We start from the raw sequence: 14,647 nt of genomic DNA on the forward strand, positions 1-14,647 counted from the left end.
AAAGAATGGAGGGAGCTGTCTTCTTATCTCTTCTGGGAGGGTCAAGATTGATATATCTTCTTTCAACATTTAGTTTCAATTATTTTGTAGTGGTTATTCTTTCTACTTGTATCTATTGAGTAGATTATATTCCTGGCTGTATTTACTTCATGTTTCATTATTTTATATATCTTTCCAATATTTTCTATATTCACCATTTTCTACATGTTTCACAATAAAATAATATTCCATTACATTCATATACTACACGGTCATTCTACAATCCAAGGGCATTTGTTGTTGTTCAGTCATTTCAAACATGTCCATCACTTCATAACCCCATTTGCATTTTTTTGGCAGAGATATTGGAATGGTTTCCCATTTCCTTCTCCATCTTATTTTACACATGAAGAAACTGAGGCAACTTGCTCAGGGTTACACACTTAGTAAGTATCTGAGGCCACATTTGAACTCAGGGCTTCCTGATTCTATGCCACCCAGCGGCCCTATTTTTTTCTAATTCTTTGAACCACAAATAGTACAACTTTAACTATTTGGGGAGAAATGAAGCCTTTCTTTTTATCAATGTCCTCTTTGAAGAATATATCTAGCAAGTCAAAGAGTATAGATATTTTTGTTATACATGTAGCATGCATGTTCTAATTATGTCCCAATCCTGTTCATGGAAGATGTTTCTCTGCTCTCTCTCAAGAACGTCTAGCTCCTTTTTTATTTTTTTTATTATTATAGCTTTTTATTTACAAGATATTTGCACAGGTAATTTTTCAGCATTGATAGTTGTAAATCCTTTTGTTCCAACTTTTTCCCTCCTTCCCCTACCCCTTCCCCCAGATGGCAGGTTAACTAATACATATTAAATATGTTAAAGTATAAGTTAAATACAATATGTATCTACATGTCCAAATAGTTATTTTGCTGTACAAAAAGAATCAGACGTTGAAATAGTGTACAATTAGCCTGTGAAGGAAATCAGAAATGCAGGTGGACAAAAATAGAGTGATTAGGAATTCTATGTAGTGGTTCAAAGTCATCTCCCAGAATTCTTTCACTGGGTGTAGCTGGTTCAGTTCATTACTGCTCTATTAGAACTGATTTGGTTCATCTCATTGCTGAGGATGGCCAGGTCCATCAGAATTGATCATCATATAGTATTGTTGTTGACGTATATAATGATCTCCTGGTCCTGCTCATTTCACTCAGCATCAGTCTAGCTCCTTTTTTAATCATTTCTCACTCAACATCAACCCTTCCACCACTTGCACCTTATTGATGGAGAGCTAATTAGAACAAGTCCTTCCATTCCCAAAGTCTAGAAGAGTAAAACTAGAAAAATAAACCTGGGTCCTTCCCTTGAGGAATTTATGATTAGAAAAAGGGAGGAAAGAACTACCTTGACTCCTGTCTAAAACCCAAGAAAAGACTAATTCTGTTCCTGATCTTAGTTGTAAGGGAGTGAGGGTGAGAGGGAAGAAATGTAGGTAAAACAATCAAGGCTATGAATTCTACCTGTAATGGAAGGAGCCTGAAACCTTTCCTCAGCTTTTATGGACTCTGGACTCATTAACATTATTAACATTCTAATATTTTCTCCAAGTGGTCAGTGGGAAGAGCCTATCTATTTTATTTTATGCATTTAAAAACATTATCCATTATTCTGAGAAAAGGTCTATCAGTTTTGCCAGACTGCCAAAAGGGTCCATGACCTAAAAATGTCTGGAAGCCCTGATGTATGAACTCATGCAAAATGAAGTCAGCAAGTCCAGGAAAACAATTACACAATGATTATAATAATAGAAGAGGAAAGACCACCAATAACAGATAAGAAAGGACCAAGTTATACAAAATTTTAAAGCCAAAGAGATAATTTTATATTTAATCCTGAAGGCAAGAGAGAATGACTAGGGGAATAATATGGTCAGACCTGTGATTTAGGAAGATCACTTCAATACCTTGATGGACAATGGAATGGAATGGGGAAAGATTTGAAGCAGAGAGACCAATAAGAAGGTTAGAGCAATAGTCTTGATATGAGATGACAAGGACCTATATCAAGGTGATAGCAGTGGTGTTAGAGTTCAGAAAAAGGAAAGAAGTACATATAATGGACAGATTAGATATAATAGAGAGCAAGAAGTCAAGGATGACATGAAGGTTGCAAGTCTGGATTACTGGGAAGATGGCAGTATCCTCAACAGTAATAGGTAAGTTTGAAAGAGGAAAGGGAGAAGTAAGATAATGATTTCAATTTGGGACATGTTGAATTGAAGCTGTCAATAAGACATCCAGTTCAAGATGTCCATAAGCAGTTGGAAATGTGAGACTGAAGCTTAGGAAAGTGGTGAAGGCTGGATAAAAAGCCCAGGTTCTGCAAAGGATAGGACTTGTTCTCAAAGTGGATGACCTATTTATGACAGATTGCAGAGAGAAGTGCAGAGAATTCCAGTCTTATTTTGTGCCTCTTTTTTCTGCCATAGAAAATGATTTTTCTCTTATGAAGGAAAGAAGGAAAATATACAATTGATAATTGAAACCCTTGTTGTTGTTGTTGTTACTTATCTTTCATTCTCAAAGAACCCAAACTAAATAAGAAAAGAGTAAAAAGAAGCTAGCTACCTTTAATCAGTTCAAATCAATAGGCCCAGATAAATTAAATCCCAGATAAATTATTGAAAGAAGTAGTGTATATGATTACCAATCAATCACCTGTCAGCGTTCTATGTTTGAGGACTGAAGAAGTATAAATAGCTCTTTTTTAAAGATCATGTATTTTGAAAACTGTAAGCCAATGATTCTTATCTGGATTCCTAAAAATGTTTTTGATGTAATGTTGAGGCTAGTGGGCATGATGGTATACAGCTGTAATCCCTGCAACCAAGGAGGTGAAGACTAGTGGATCACTAAAGCTCAGGATACCAGGCTACAATGCACTAAGTTACTCGGGTGTCCATGCTAAATCAAGCACCAGTATGATGAGGATCAATGGGGAATCAAGCTGCCTAATAGAGCAAATAAGCTCAGGTCATAAATGGAACAGGTCAAAGTTCCTGTATCGATTGGTAAAAGGACTGAACCTACAAGAAGCCATGGTACTTCTAGCCTAGAGGGAGAGGAAGAGGGAAAGAGAGAGGGGATTAGAAAGGAAGAGTGAGTAAGATAGGTAGATTCAATCCCCAAAAATCATAAACAGTAATTTTTAAAAGGAATGAAGCACTAAAGGGTTAATTAGAGAACATCTCAAAAAAACAGCAGTAATCACAAATAGCCAGCACTATTTCATAAAGAAAAGATCAATTTATTTCCTTTTTTTGATAAGTTTATTAGACTGATTGATGGATTAGAGAGAGAGATATTGTATAGACATCTACTTAGATCTTATCAAAGCATTTTCCAAAGCCTTTTGTGTTTGTTAACAAGATGAAGATGTCCACAGGCTATATGATGGAACAATTAGGTTGCTTCAAAATAGCTTGAATGACAAACTGCAAAGAGAAGACATGAATGGCTCAATGTCAAGAACATCTCTTGTAGACACCCCAGAAAAACTTATGCTTACTCTGTGCCACTTAATGCTTTTAGCAATCAGGTAAATAAAGGGAAAGTGGTATTTTAGCTTAGCAATTCTGCAGATGACACAAAGTTGGGGGGGAAGTCAGCAATGTGAATGACAGTTGGGTTCCAAGGTAAAACTGACCATCAAATCAAAAGTTATTTAATTGGGGTCAATGGGGAATCTCATGTAAATTCAAAAAGTTATTTCCCAGAGGCAAGATGAAGAAGGCTTGCTTAGACAGAAGTTTGACCAATTGATTTTATTTTACCAATTGATTGATTAATCTTCAGAAGATCTGGAGGTTTTAGAGGGTTACAGACCCAAGTTGAGTCGGCTATTGTGTATGGCAGCTGGAAAAGTTCATACAAATTGAAGCAGAATGAAGAGAAACATGGCATACAAGACCAGAGAGATAATGGTAGAACCATATTATGACCTACTCAAAATAGGAAGCTTCAGGAGGACTTTGACTAATTAAAGAAAATGTTGAGGGGGGCAACAAGAAAGATGAAGGGACTCCAAGTCAGACCACATGAGAACAAGGTGAAGAAGCTAAGGATGTGTTTGACACTGAGAAAAGAAAAGAAGATTTAGAGAGAACAAGAGAAGCTGGATGATAAAGTGGATAGAAATACAGTGGACAGAACTCTTGATCAGAAATCAAAAAGACATAAAGCCTTCTTAATTATTAGCAGGATGATAATTGTGAAAATATGTATAGAAGAAATGCACATGTTTAATATATATTGGATTACTTGATCTCTAGGGGAAGGGGTGAGTAGAAGGAAGGGAGGAAAAAATGGAACACAAAGTTTTTCAAGGGTAAATGTTGAAAACTATCTTTACATAAATTTTGAAAATAAAAAGCATTTTATTTAGGCTTTGTAGATTTTTATGGATATTTCATTTCATCTTCACAACATTCCTATGAGCAGGTATTATTATAATACTCATTTTACAATTGAGAAAACTAAGACAAATGGAATAAAATGACTTGCCCAAGAACACACAACTAGTAAATGTCTAGGGCCAGATTTGAATTCAACCCAACTCCAGGTCCTGCGCTTTGTCTGCTTTCCCACCCAGTTGCCTCTACACCATTTATGTGAACCCCTATTACCTCAAGACATATATAAACTCCTCTGTATTTATAGCCCTTCACAACCTGGCCCCCAGCAGTCTCTTCAGTTTTATTCTACAATGCGTTCCATCACACACTCTCTGTTCTGGTCAAACTTATGTCCTTGCTGTCCTCTCTCACTCCAGTTTTAATGTCAGTATCTTTGCCCTGTGTCATTAAAAAGTAAGTGCTCCCTCCTTCTCCCACTCTGCCGCTTAGAATACTTGGCATCTATCCAAACTCAGCTCAATTATCCCCTTCCACATGAAGCTGCCTTTCATCCCTCCCCCCACCCCAAGCTACTTCTCCCCAAAATCACCTTGTCACAACCTTGTACATGTTACCTGTGACTCTATCTGTACAGGTTATATCATTTAATAGAATATAAGTTCCTTCAGGATATTTATCTTTGTATCCAGAGTACCTCACATATAGTAAATATGTCATAAATATATGATTGATTAGAATAAAGAACAGTAGATAGAAATTATGCAGCATTAAATTTATTTTAGACACATAATCATAGATTTGGTGCTGGAAAGACCATCTAATCTGACTCTTCCTCCTTTTCCCTCCCACTTTGCAGATGAAAAAATCAAGACCCAGAAAAGTTTACCAATTTGCCTGAGTTCTCCCAGGGAATATGTGGCAAAACTGGTTTTTGAACCCAGACCCCCTGAGTCAAAATCAATACTCTTCCCATTATATAGCAGATGCAGTAAACGTTTCCTAACAGCAAAAGCTATATTAAAAGGAATTGGTTGTTTGGGGAATTCGTGAATTGATCATCCCTCAAAGACCTTCAAGTGGAGGACTAGATAAGAGGTAGCCACAAGTACAGTGAACTTAAAGTCAGAAAGCCCTGAGTTCAAATCTAACCTCAGACACTAGCTGTGAGTCCCTGGGCAAGTCACTTAAACTGCTATCTGCCTCAGTTTCCTCCACTGTAAAATGGGAATAACAGCACCTATCTCCCAGAGTTCTTGTGAAGACTAAATAATATTTATAAAGCATCTAGCATATAGTAAGTATTTAATAAATACTTGTTTCCTTCCTTCCTTATACTTGTCCACTGTGTTCCAGTAATATAGAGAGGCTTCTAGTGATATAGAAAAGTTCAAGGAAAAGTTGAATTAGATAACCTCTAGGATCCTTTCTCCCTTCCAACTCAGTGATTATCTAAAGAATAGAAAAGTAGCAAATCCCAATTCAACTTAACACATAACTCTTTTTTTAAGATGACATTTTATTTTTCCAAATACATACAAAGATAATGTTCAACGAAAAACTTTGTGTTCCAAATTTTTCTCTTCTCTCCACTTCACCCCTCCCTAAGACAACAAGCAATCCGATATAGGTTAAACATATAATTCTTCCAAACATATTTCCATATTTGTCATGCTGCACAAGAATCAAAAGGAAAAAAATACAAGACAGAAAAAAACAGGCAAACAAAAAACAATAACAAAAAGATGAAAATACTAATCTTTGATCCACATTCAATCTCCATAGTTTCTCTGGGATGATGAGAGCTTTTTGCATCTTGAGTCTATGGGAATTGTCTTGAAACCCCACGTTGTTGAAAAGATATGCATAAACGAGATCAACCAAATCATTTCCAATGGAGCAGTAATGAACTGAACCAGCTACGCCCAGAGAAAGAACTCTGGGTGATGACTAAAAACCATTACATTAAATTCCCAATCCCTATATTTATGCCCACCTGCATTTTTTATTTCCTTCACAAGCTAATTGAACAATATTTCAGAGTCTGATTCTTTTTGTACAGCAAAATAACGGTTTGGTCATGTATACTTATTGTGTATCTAATTTATATTTTAATATATTTAACATCTACTGGTCATCCTGCCATCTGGGGGAGGAGGTGGGGGTAAGAGGTGAAAAATTGGAACAAGAGGTTTGGCAATTGTTAATGCTGTAAAGTTACCCATGCATTTAACCTGTAAATAAAAGGCTATTAAATTTAAAAAAAAGAAAAGAAAAGAAAAGATATGCATAATTCTTGGGGGTCTCACATCTGGGAAAAGACTGAGAAGGAAAGAACCTAAGGTTTGCAGTTGTTAATATCTAATGACACTTTACCCTTATTTAAGCATCTTGAAGAGGCAGGGTCCCTGTGCTTCTGCCAATATCTTCCATAACACAGCATCAAGCAGTATAGTGTTATGGGGGCAGGGAAGAAGAGAGAGCCTGAAAAAAGGAGAAGGGTGGGCTAAGTCTGTCTTCATTCTCACATAAATCCTACTGGATAATCTTGGCCAAGGAGGATCAGCTAGCCCCCTGATCATCAGTTTTCCCTTCTGTAAAATGAAGAGATTGAATTATATGGTTTTTAGTACCCTTTCCAGCTCTGACATTTCGTCATTTTGACTTGCTTTGGTTTTTAAAAATTAGCAAGTGCTACAAAGTACTCAGTACAATCCATAGCAAGAAGATACATCATGAAGTTCAAGTCTCTGGTCATAGATTTAGAATTGGAAGGGACCTTAGAACACCCCAAGAGGGCTGTAAATCCCCTCATTTTATTAATGAGAAAACTGATGGCTAGACAACTAAAAATAATTGCCCAAGGTCACACAGGTAGTAGCTGTCTGAAGAAGAATTTGAACTAATTCTTACTGATCCTAAGACTTCTATTCTCCAGTCATCCTGATCTACATCTGGCCCCTGGACCCAGAAGAAAATGGGTCCAGAGGAGAGAATAAGGCTAGAGACTGCATAGCCCAGCCTCACTTCAATCCAATTCCCTCGCAAGTCAAGATATCACCTTCTTGATGTCATTGCTCCTCTTGGAGAATGAAGGATGAACAATAATCTGTGAGGAGAAGGAGTAGCTTCCCCAATGGCCACCCAACTGGCTATATTACATTTAGGCAATGCTCCCTCCTTCCTTCCTTCCTTCCTTCTTTCCTTCCTTCCTTTTTTCCTTCCTTCTTTCCTTTCTTCCTTCCTTCCTTTCTTCCTTCCTCCTTCCCTCCTTCCCTCCCTCCTTCTTTCCTTCCTTTCTTCTTTTACATCCCTCTCTTTTCTCCCTTCTCTTCCTCCTTTCCCTCCATCCACATAGGGAATCATACCCTTACTTGTGGGCACTCTGCCCTAAAGAATATAAGTTTTGATGGCTGAATCCTCACAAGATATTGTGAAGTTTACAGACTGGATCTTTTTTCTCTCTTTCCCTATTTATTCAATTATTTTTTAAAAAATGGGACAATTAACTAGTTTGCCCCCAGGTAATTTTATTTATAATTTCTTGAAATAAAGCATTAGAAAACCCATTTTCTTTGATGAAGCCCATTAGGATTCCAATGGAGCTCTTGATTCTTCCTTAAATCCAAATTACTCAGGCTCTCACTAATTGGCCACCAATAGGTACCAGTACAAGACTTGCTTGGTCATTATTAGGGTTTTGATGCCTCAGAGTGAATATGAATAGCAATTGTTTCTCTTTTGACAAGAAAACCTGCTGGATTTGATAAGAAACCCCTCCCAGATTGAATTTTTTTCTTTTTTGAGCAGGTAAAATTGGGTCTTTTTTGCCACATTTCTTGCCTAGTCGTAATCACTGCTGGGATGTTCCTTCAGAGAAACTGAAATTTGGGAAAGACCTTAACTTTGAAAGGAGATTGCCACTGGAGATTGCCATCTCCAGTCATTCTGATCTATGTTTTGACAGTGGATGGGTCTGGAGGAGAGAGTGAAGCTGGTGACTTTGCACAACACTTAAATCCAATTCACTTACAAGTCAAGATATCATCTTCCTAATGTCATTGGTCCTCTAATAAACAACAACAGCAACCTCTATCTTCTTTGCCATGCTGCCTGGTGATCAGGAAAAAATTAATAAGGTGCTAATTGTATGATGGACTAAATTCAGATAATGTAGAGGGAATCAACTTGATAAGTTTTCCTAATCCATTACATAATATACCAGGGCTTTGGCCTTTTCCAGAAAAAGAGACCTCCCTTAAAACTAGAAATGCCTCATGGATCTTTGCTTCTCACTCAACCATTGCTAGGAGGATACAATGCATGGCACTAGAAGAATAAAATCTTGCTATAGTCTGGGACACTAAAGGAAAGAAAAATTCCTAGAAGAGGAAGCCTTCAAGCAAAAGTCCTGAATAATGCACAATTATTTCCCCCATCTTTGATTAGTATTGGAGGCTGGAGATATTATCTGTCAGTCAGCTCTTCCCAATTCATCCCTCCCAGAGGAAACTCCTCAGATCTACGGTCTCCCCCCACAAAAAGAAAAATTCTCACTGCCTCTTAGCCTAGCCCTGACAAAGACGTCTGTGGGAAACCATCTTTTTTGCCTAATCTGAATCCCTCCTGTCACAGTCTGGAGTCATATCCTCCAGCCTTGTCCCTAGAGCAAAAGGGAGCAGAATCAGCAAAATTTTAGCTTCACCTCCTTCTTGACGTCTCAGTACTGAAGAAGTCCCAAAATTATTTGGAAAAGTATCTTCAGCCAATCTGTTAAAAAAGAAAAAAAAAAGACATCTATCTAACCATGGACTGTAGGCAGTCTCACTCCTTAGTGAAGCCAGGCACTTCAGCAAAAATGGATCCGGAGATCCACAGCTTCCTCAGTTTCATCCCCTAATTTTTCAGAGAAAACTGAAGCCCCAAGAATGAATGATCCCTGCTAAAGCACAGCTAGCCCCTTTATCAAAGTCTATATTGTTTTTCTACTGTGTGGCACTGAGAAATTGGACCATATTGGGGTAGTTTTTCCTTTGGGGACTGGAGAAAAGTTGCTTATAGCCAAGAGGACCAAGTTCACAGCTCTCATCAGCTCCCCAAAATATCCCATAAATAGACTATCAGGATATGTCAAGCAAAAAATTGCCTTTCTGAATGTTCTTTTGATTAATCTCAGTAATTTCCTCTAATTTCTGGCTCTTTCTGGCTATCTTCATCAAAGACAAAGCCAATTCAAAGAAAATATACAGATTACAGCGCAGAAAGATTTTGCAGACAGTTTAATGAGATATATATAATGCCATGTAGACCAACCAACTTCCCCTTCTTCTTTCTTGTCCTCCAAATCACTCCCCTGCAAAAATAAAATTCCCCAATGTCCAAGTTGAATAGGCTCACTAAATCATATAATGTCAGAGCCAAAACCTCCCACAATTTGGTTTATAGAGGAGGAAAATGGGGATCACACCAAAGAAGGGATTTTCTTGAGGTCATACATGGAACCAACATGAGGGCAAAGAACTAGAACTCAGGTTTCTAACTGCAAGCCAAGGTTTTAGGATGTAGCATGGGTCAGGAAAAATAGGGAAATATGGAAAAGGTTTTGTTTGGCTTTACAGTAGATTCAGAGTCCAGGATTAGGAAGGGAGTGAGGAGAAATTGAACCCAAAGTTCACTGAATGTTCTTCTGGATCCAATCCAAATATTTTAAGATATTTGTGTAGACTCCAGGGCGGTTGGAACTTTCGCCACAATTTTCTACCCAGCTTGCTACACCAGCCTGAAGCCAAGAGTCTTCAACCTTACACACAAGAGGTGATCCAATATCCCCCTAAAAGAGAGAACAGAAACTGCTGATTTAGCCAAAAAAAATAAGAGATGCCCAAAAGAGAACTTTGGCAAGCAATCTGGGCACCTGGGAGAAAGCAGTGAGAAGAGAGGAAGAAACTCACGGGGGCCCTTACCTCACAGATGTCATGTCCTTTTTTACCAGCACATATCATATCCTCAGGAATTATCCTTGTGGACTCAGCAGTGGTAGAAACCTTGTGGTAAAGCCGGTCACAGTCATGATTATCAAAAATGGGGACTTGCACTTGCTTCAGGGAGAATGGTGGGGACAGAATTTCTATAAAGGAAAGTATAAAATCATAGGGAGATAGACTTATTACTTAAACATTAGGGATCATCTAATCCAGAGTTTCTCAAAGGAAGGTTCAGGGACCCTTTCAAAGGCTCTTCAAAGTCAAAGCTATATTCATAATATTAGACATTTTAATTTTCAGTAGGGTAAATATCAAAAGGTATAACCCACAAAAACTCTGTGTGGAGTCTTCAATAATTTTAAAGTGTGAAGGAACTCTGAGACCAAAAGTCAGAACTGCTAATTGTTTAGTAAATGCTTGTTGGTTGGTTGATTGGCCCTCCCTGGTATAGCTCTAGTTGTTGAGTCAGTATAAATAGTATTGTTTAAATTTGCTATTCACTGGTGCCTCCTGGAATGCCTCAGAGTATTCTTGAGAGCATCTTATCAGACTCTGTGCCTTTTCATTGATTGTCTCAAATATGTAAAATGTTCTCCTTCCTTTGGCTCAACTTCTAGCTATTCTAGCTTCCTTCAAGATTCAGTTCAAATCCTACCTTGTGCAAGATGCCTGCAAGAGGTATCCCAGCCTTCCAAATTCTCCCTACTGTTGTCTTCTCTCTAATATTATATTACCTTTACCTTGTATGTATCTTAAATAGAAATAGCGTGTTGCCTAGAATAAAAGTTCCTTCAGGATCCAGACTACATTTTATTGTTGTTGCACTTGTTTTTTTTTTTCCTCTTGTTTTATCCCTAGCATTTAGCATAGTGCCTGGAACATGGTAAGTATTTGATAAATGCTTCATTGATTGAATGATTATTTTTTTGTTGATTTCTAATCCTTGCATCTTTCCTATGGACTTGCATGGGGTTTGCATTCTTGGAGGCTTATGCTATTGTTTAGACATCAAATGACCCAAACCAACAGACTAAACATAGGTGCGGCAGTAGGGGATTCCCCCAGAATCTCCTGAGATTTGCAAAGCCCAGGACAATTATCTTGTTAAAGAAGGGGAAGAAATGATTTCCCCCAACTTTTCTGCTCCTTCTCCTAGTCCTTAGCATTCTGAGTCTTGACCCTGGACCAGCTCCCCAAAAAAGGAAATATAAGAAAAAACACAGGAGGTAGCATCCTTCCTGTAGAGATTGTTCATCTTCAGAACTGATATTACCCCAGCCAGTCACCCAGCACTCTGTGTTGGAGAAGTTCTGCGAGGCAGCAGGAAGCTTGATGGGCTGGACTTGATTGGAAAACTGGACAGACTCCGTGAGCTTTAGCAGGGCAATGTCAGAACCTTCATTTTCAAAAGTGAAGTTGGAATGGACCACAATCTTGGATAAGGACATCAAATTGTCTTCATAATACAGATGTTGCTCCCTTAGTTGGACCCTATAGCTGGAAGGTTCCACACTGGAGAAAGCAGAAGAAAGTTCCTTAGGGGTTACCAGGTTGGGAGTGCAAGGCTTTGGCTGCCTCAGGACACAACCCTACTCCTTGATTCCTAGCCTACAAGAGCTCCCACTCATGGATCTGGGGACTTAAGTCTTCTAGGATTTACTCACTATTCCGTTTTCTCTCCTCTACAACAGAGGCAAAATTTTCCATTTATGTGACTCTGTTTCTTTTTCTCTGTCTCTCTATCTTCATCTCTGTGTCTGTCTCTCTTTTGCCTCTATCTCTGTCTCTGTGTGTATGTGTCTTTCTGTTTCTCTGTGTGTGTTTATCAGTCTCTCTTTTTCTGTCTCTATGTGTCCTTTCTCTCTGTCTCTGGTTCTCTTTATTTCTGTCTCTGTTTCTGTCTGTCTCTATCTCTCTGTCTCTCTGTCTTTGTTTGTCTCTAGCTCTATCTGTCTGTCTGTCTCACACAAAGGAAAAATTCAGGACATTTCCCTATTTGAAAAGAAAAGTAACAGTCTAGAGAACAGAAATGCCTTACTCTCAATGAGTCAGTAAGAATCTGGTCTCACAACTTGACTCCTAAATCCCATCTTACTCCGTTCTCTCACCTCCCAGCCCACATCCCACCAAATCCATTAACAATTATCCAGCTGAACCAAATGCAGGTGACTGACTTACTTGGAAAAGCAGGATGCTGCAGTCAATACCCACTCGGGGTGAATAAGCGAACCACTGCAGAAATGCTTCCAAAATACTTCTTCCTCATAATCTTCCTGCTCCCTCAGGCTCACCTGCCATGGCCATTCCTTCTTTGGGGCTTCCTCACCCCCAATGATTTGAGCCCTTGCCCTCCAGGAGAGATGCGTTGGTGGAAGAAGCCTCTGCAGTCCTGTAAACCCAAGCATTTATCTCTCCTCCCTGGACTTCAAATATCATATTCAGTGACCACTTCCTTCCATTTATTTCCTCCAAGTCACCCTTCTATAGCCTCCAATTCTATACTGAGGTCCACAGTTAAGCCCACACTTAAGAGAATATTATAAATAAAAACAACAATAATAATTTGATGTTATTCAGATGTGGTCTAACTCTTCATGGCACCATCTGGGATTTTCCTGGCAGAGATTTTGCAGCGGTTTGCCATTTCCTTCTCCAGCTCATTTTTCAGATAAGGAACTGGGTCAACCAAAATAGAGTTAAGTGACTTGCCCAGAACCATACTGCCAATTAGTGTCTGAGACCAGATTTGGACTCAGGACAAGGAGTATTCCTGACTTCAGGTCCAGTGCTCTGTGCACGATACACTCCAATTGTCCTAATCTATATCTGGTCCCTGGACCCAGATGGCTCTGGAGAGAAAACTGAGCTAGGTGACCTTTCCCAGCCCACCCTCATGTAAGTCCAATTCACTTGCATCTCACAGCATCATCTCCTTGAAGTCATGGTCTTCCTTGATAACCAAGGACAAACAGCACTATTCACTATGGCACCACCTAGCATCCCAACAATAATAATAGACATCATATCAGTGATAGACATTTACATAGGATGACGCAGTCTATTGAAAAGGCTTTGGAAGTAACCTGACTGGTCTCTCATCACTCTTGGGGAACCTGGACATTTAAAAAATGAAGGGTTGAACTAGATGGCCTCTAAGGTCAGCCTCTTCCAGCTCTTCTCCCATGATCTTAATCCTACGATACTGTATAAATATGAATTTATAAATTTCCTACTTGATACCAAACAGGTAAACATTGTGATTCTCCTTCTCTCATATATGACTAAAACAAGGCTGAGGGAGATCAAGTCCTTAGATCCACACAGCTAGCACCACAGGCTACCACTACTTCAAGGGGCTCAGTCTACTAGCAACTAGATTTTTTTCTTCTCCCCAGAACTCAACTGTAGCTTTATCATATTCTCCCATGAGCAACTTACTATCATGGTTCAGTGTGGTATTAGGACACAGAGGGATCTCAAGGACCAGTAGAAGGATAAATGGCTCACCTTGTGGCATAGAAACTGAGGTCTCCAGAAAAGGAAGAGTCAGGAACAGCCAAAACAGCTCCTAGAGGAAGAATGGGACAAAAGAGAGGATAGAAATCTTCAAAGAGTGAAGAGGAGGTGGACAACTGGATGTAAGGAAATAGATGGAGCAGAGAAGATCTTCAATGTGCCACCTTTCTGGGCATAGCAGGGGAGCTAGAGACCTGGCAGCCAGAGGCTAGGAGGGAAGCAGCATCCTTACCATGGTCAGCTTCTTCTGCTCTCTCTTCCCCCTCAGTCAGCGTCCTACTTATCCCCCAAAATCAGGAAGTAGAGAAAGGAGGGGAGCTCAGCTCTCCTCTAAGGGTGGGGATGAGGAAAGAAGGAAGAAGGAAGTATATATGATTACCCTGGCAGCATATTTCCCTGGGATAACGACACACTGATAATGTGACCACATTGTCAGGCTTAGCTCAGTATTTAGGAGGTTCCAGAGGAAACTGTGGGATAAAAGATATTTGACTGACTACCAAACTGAAGGTCTACAGAGCCATTGTGCTGATCTCATTGCTGTATGCCTGGGAAACCTGAACAGTATAGGAGAACCATGCCAGGAAACTGAATCGCTTCCAGGTGAATTGTCTTAGAGAGATTCTGAAGATCACCTGGAAAGATAAGGTACAAGACACTGAGGTCCTTTCTTGAAATGAACCGCCAAGCGTTCCAACTCTACTGCAGAGAGCACAACTCCAATGAGCTATCACATTGTTTAAATGCCAA

At 39.2% G+C, this 14,647-nt stretch overlaps 1 protein-coding gene across 1 annotated transcript; it reads right to left on the reverse strand.

Moving 5' to 3' along the window:
- Positions 1–9,657: 9,657 nt before the first annotated feature.
- Positions 9,658–14,237, reverse strand: LOC100920182 (tryptase). The gene is made up of 6 exons (XM_012543253.3): positions 14,130–14,237; positions 13,889–13,949; positions 12,560–12,770; positions 11,655–11,893; positions 10,361–10,524; positions 9,658–10,227 (listed from the first exon to the last, which is right to left on the reverse strand). Exons 1-6 carry the CDS (start codon positions 14,130–14,132, stop codon positions 10,069–10,071), a joined length of 837 nt encoding a protein of 278 aa, XP_012398707.1. The 5' UTR covers positions 14,133–14,237; the 3' UTR covers positions 9,658–10,068.
- Between the last annotated feature and the right edge of the window lie 410 nt (positions 14,238–14,647).

Source organism: Sarcophilus harrisii, chromosome 1 (assembly GCF_902635505.1).
Source record: "Sarcophilus harrisii chromosome 1, mSarHar1.11, whole genome shotgun sequence".
Taxonomy (NCBI): domain Eukaryota; kingdom Metazoa; phylum Chordata; class Mammalia; order Dasyuromorphia; family Dasyuridae; genus Sarcophilus; species Sarcophilus harrisii.

What these genes read in the sequence shown, in the direction of transcription:
- LOC100920182 (XM_012543253.3), bottom strand. An exon ending in GTGCTGGGTGACTGGCTGGG is followed by an intron (nt 10,525 to 11,654) that starts GTAATATCAGTT and finishes TTTCCTTTATAG; the next exon opens with AAATTCTGTCCCCACCATTC. An exon ending in AAGGACATGACATCTGTGAG is followed by an intron (nt 10,228 to 10,360) that starts GTAAGGGCCCCC and finishes TCTCTCTTTTAG; the next exon opens with GGGGATATTGGATCACCTCT.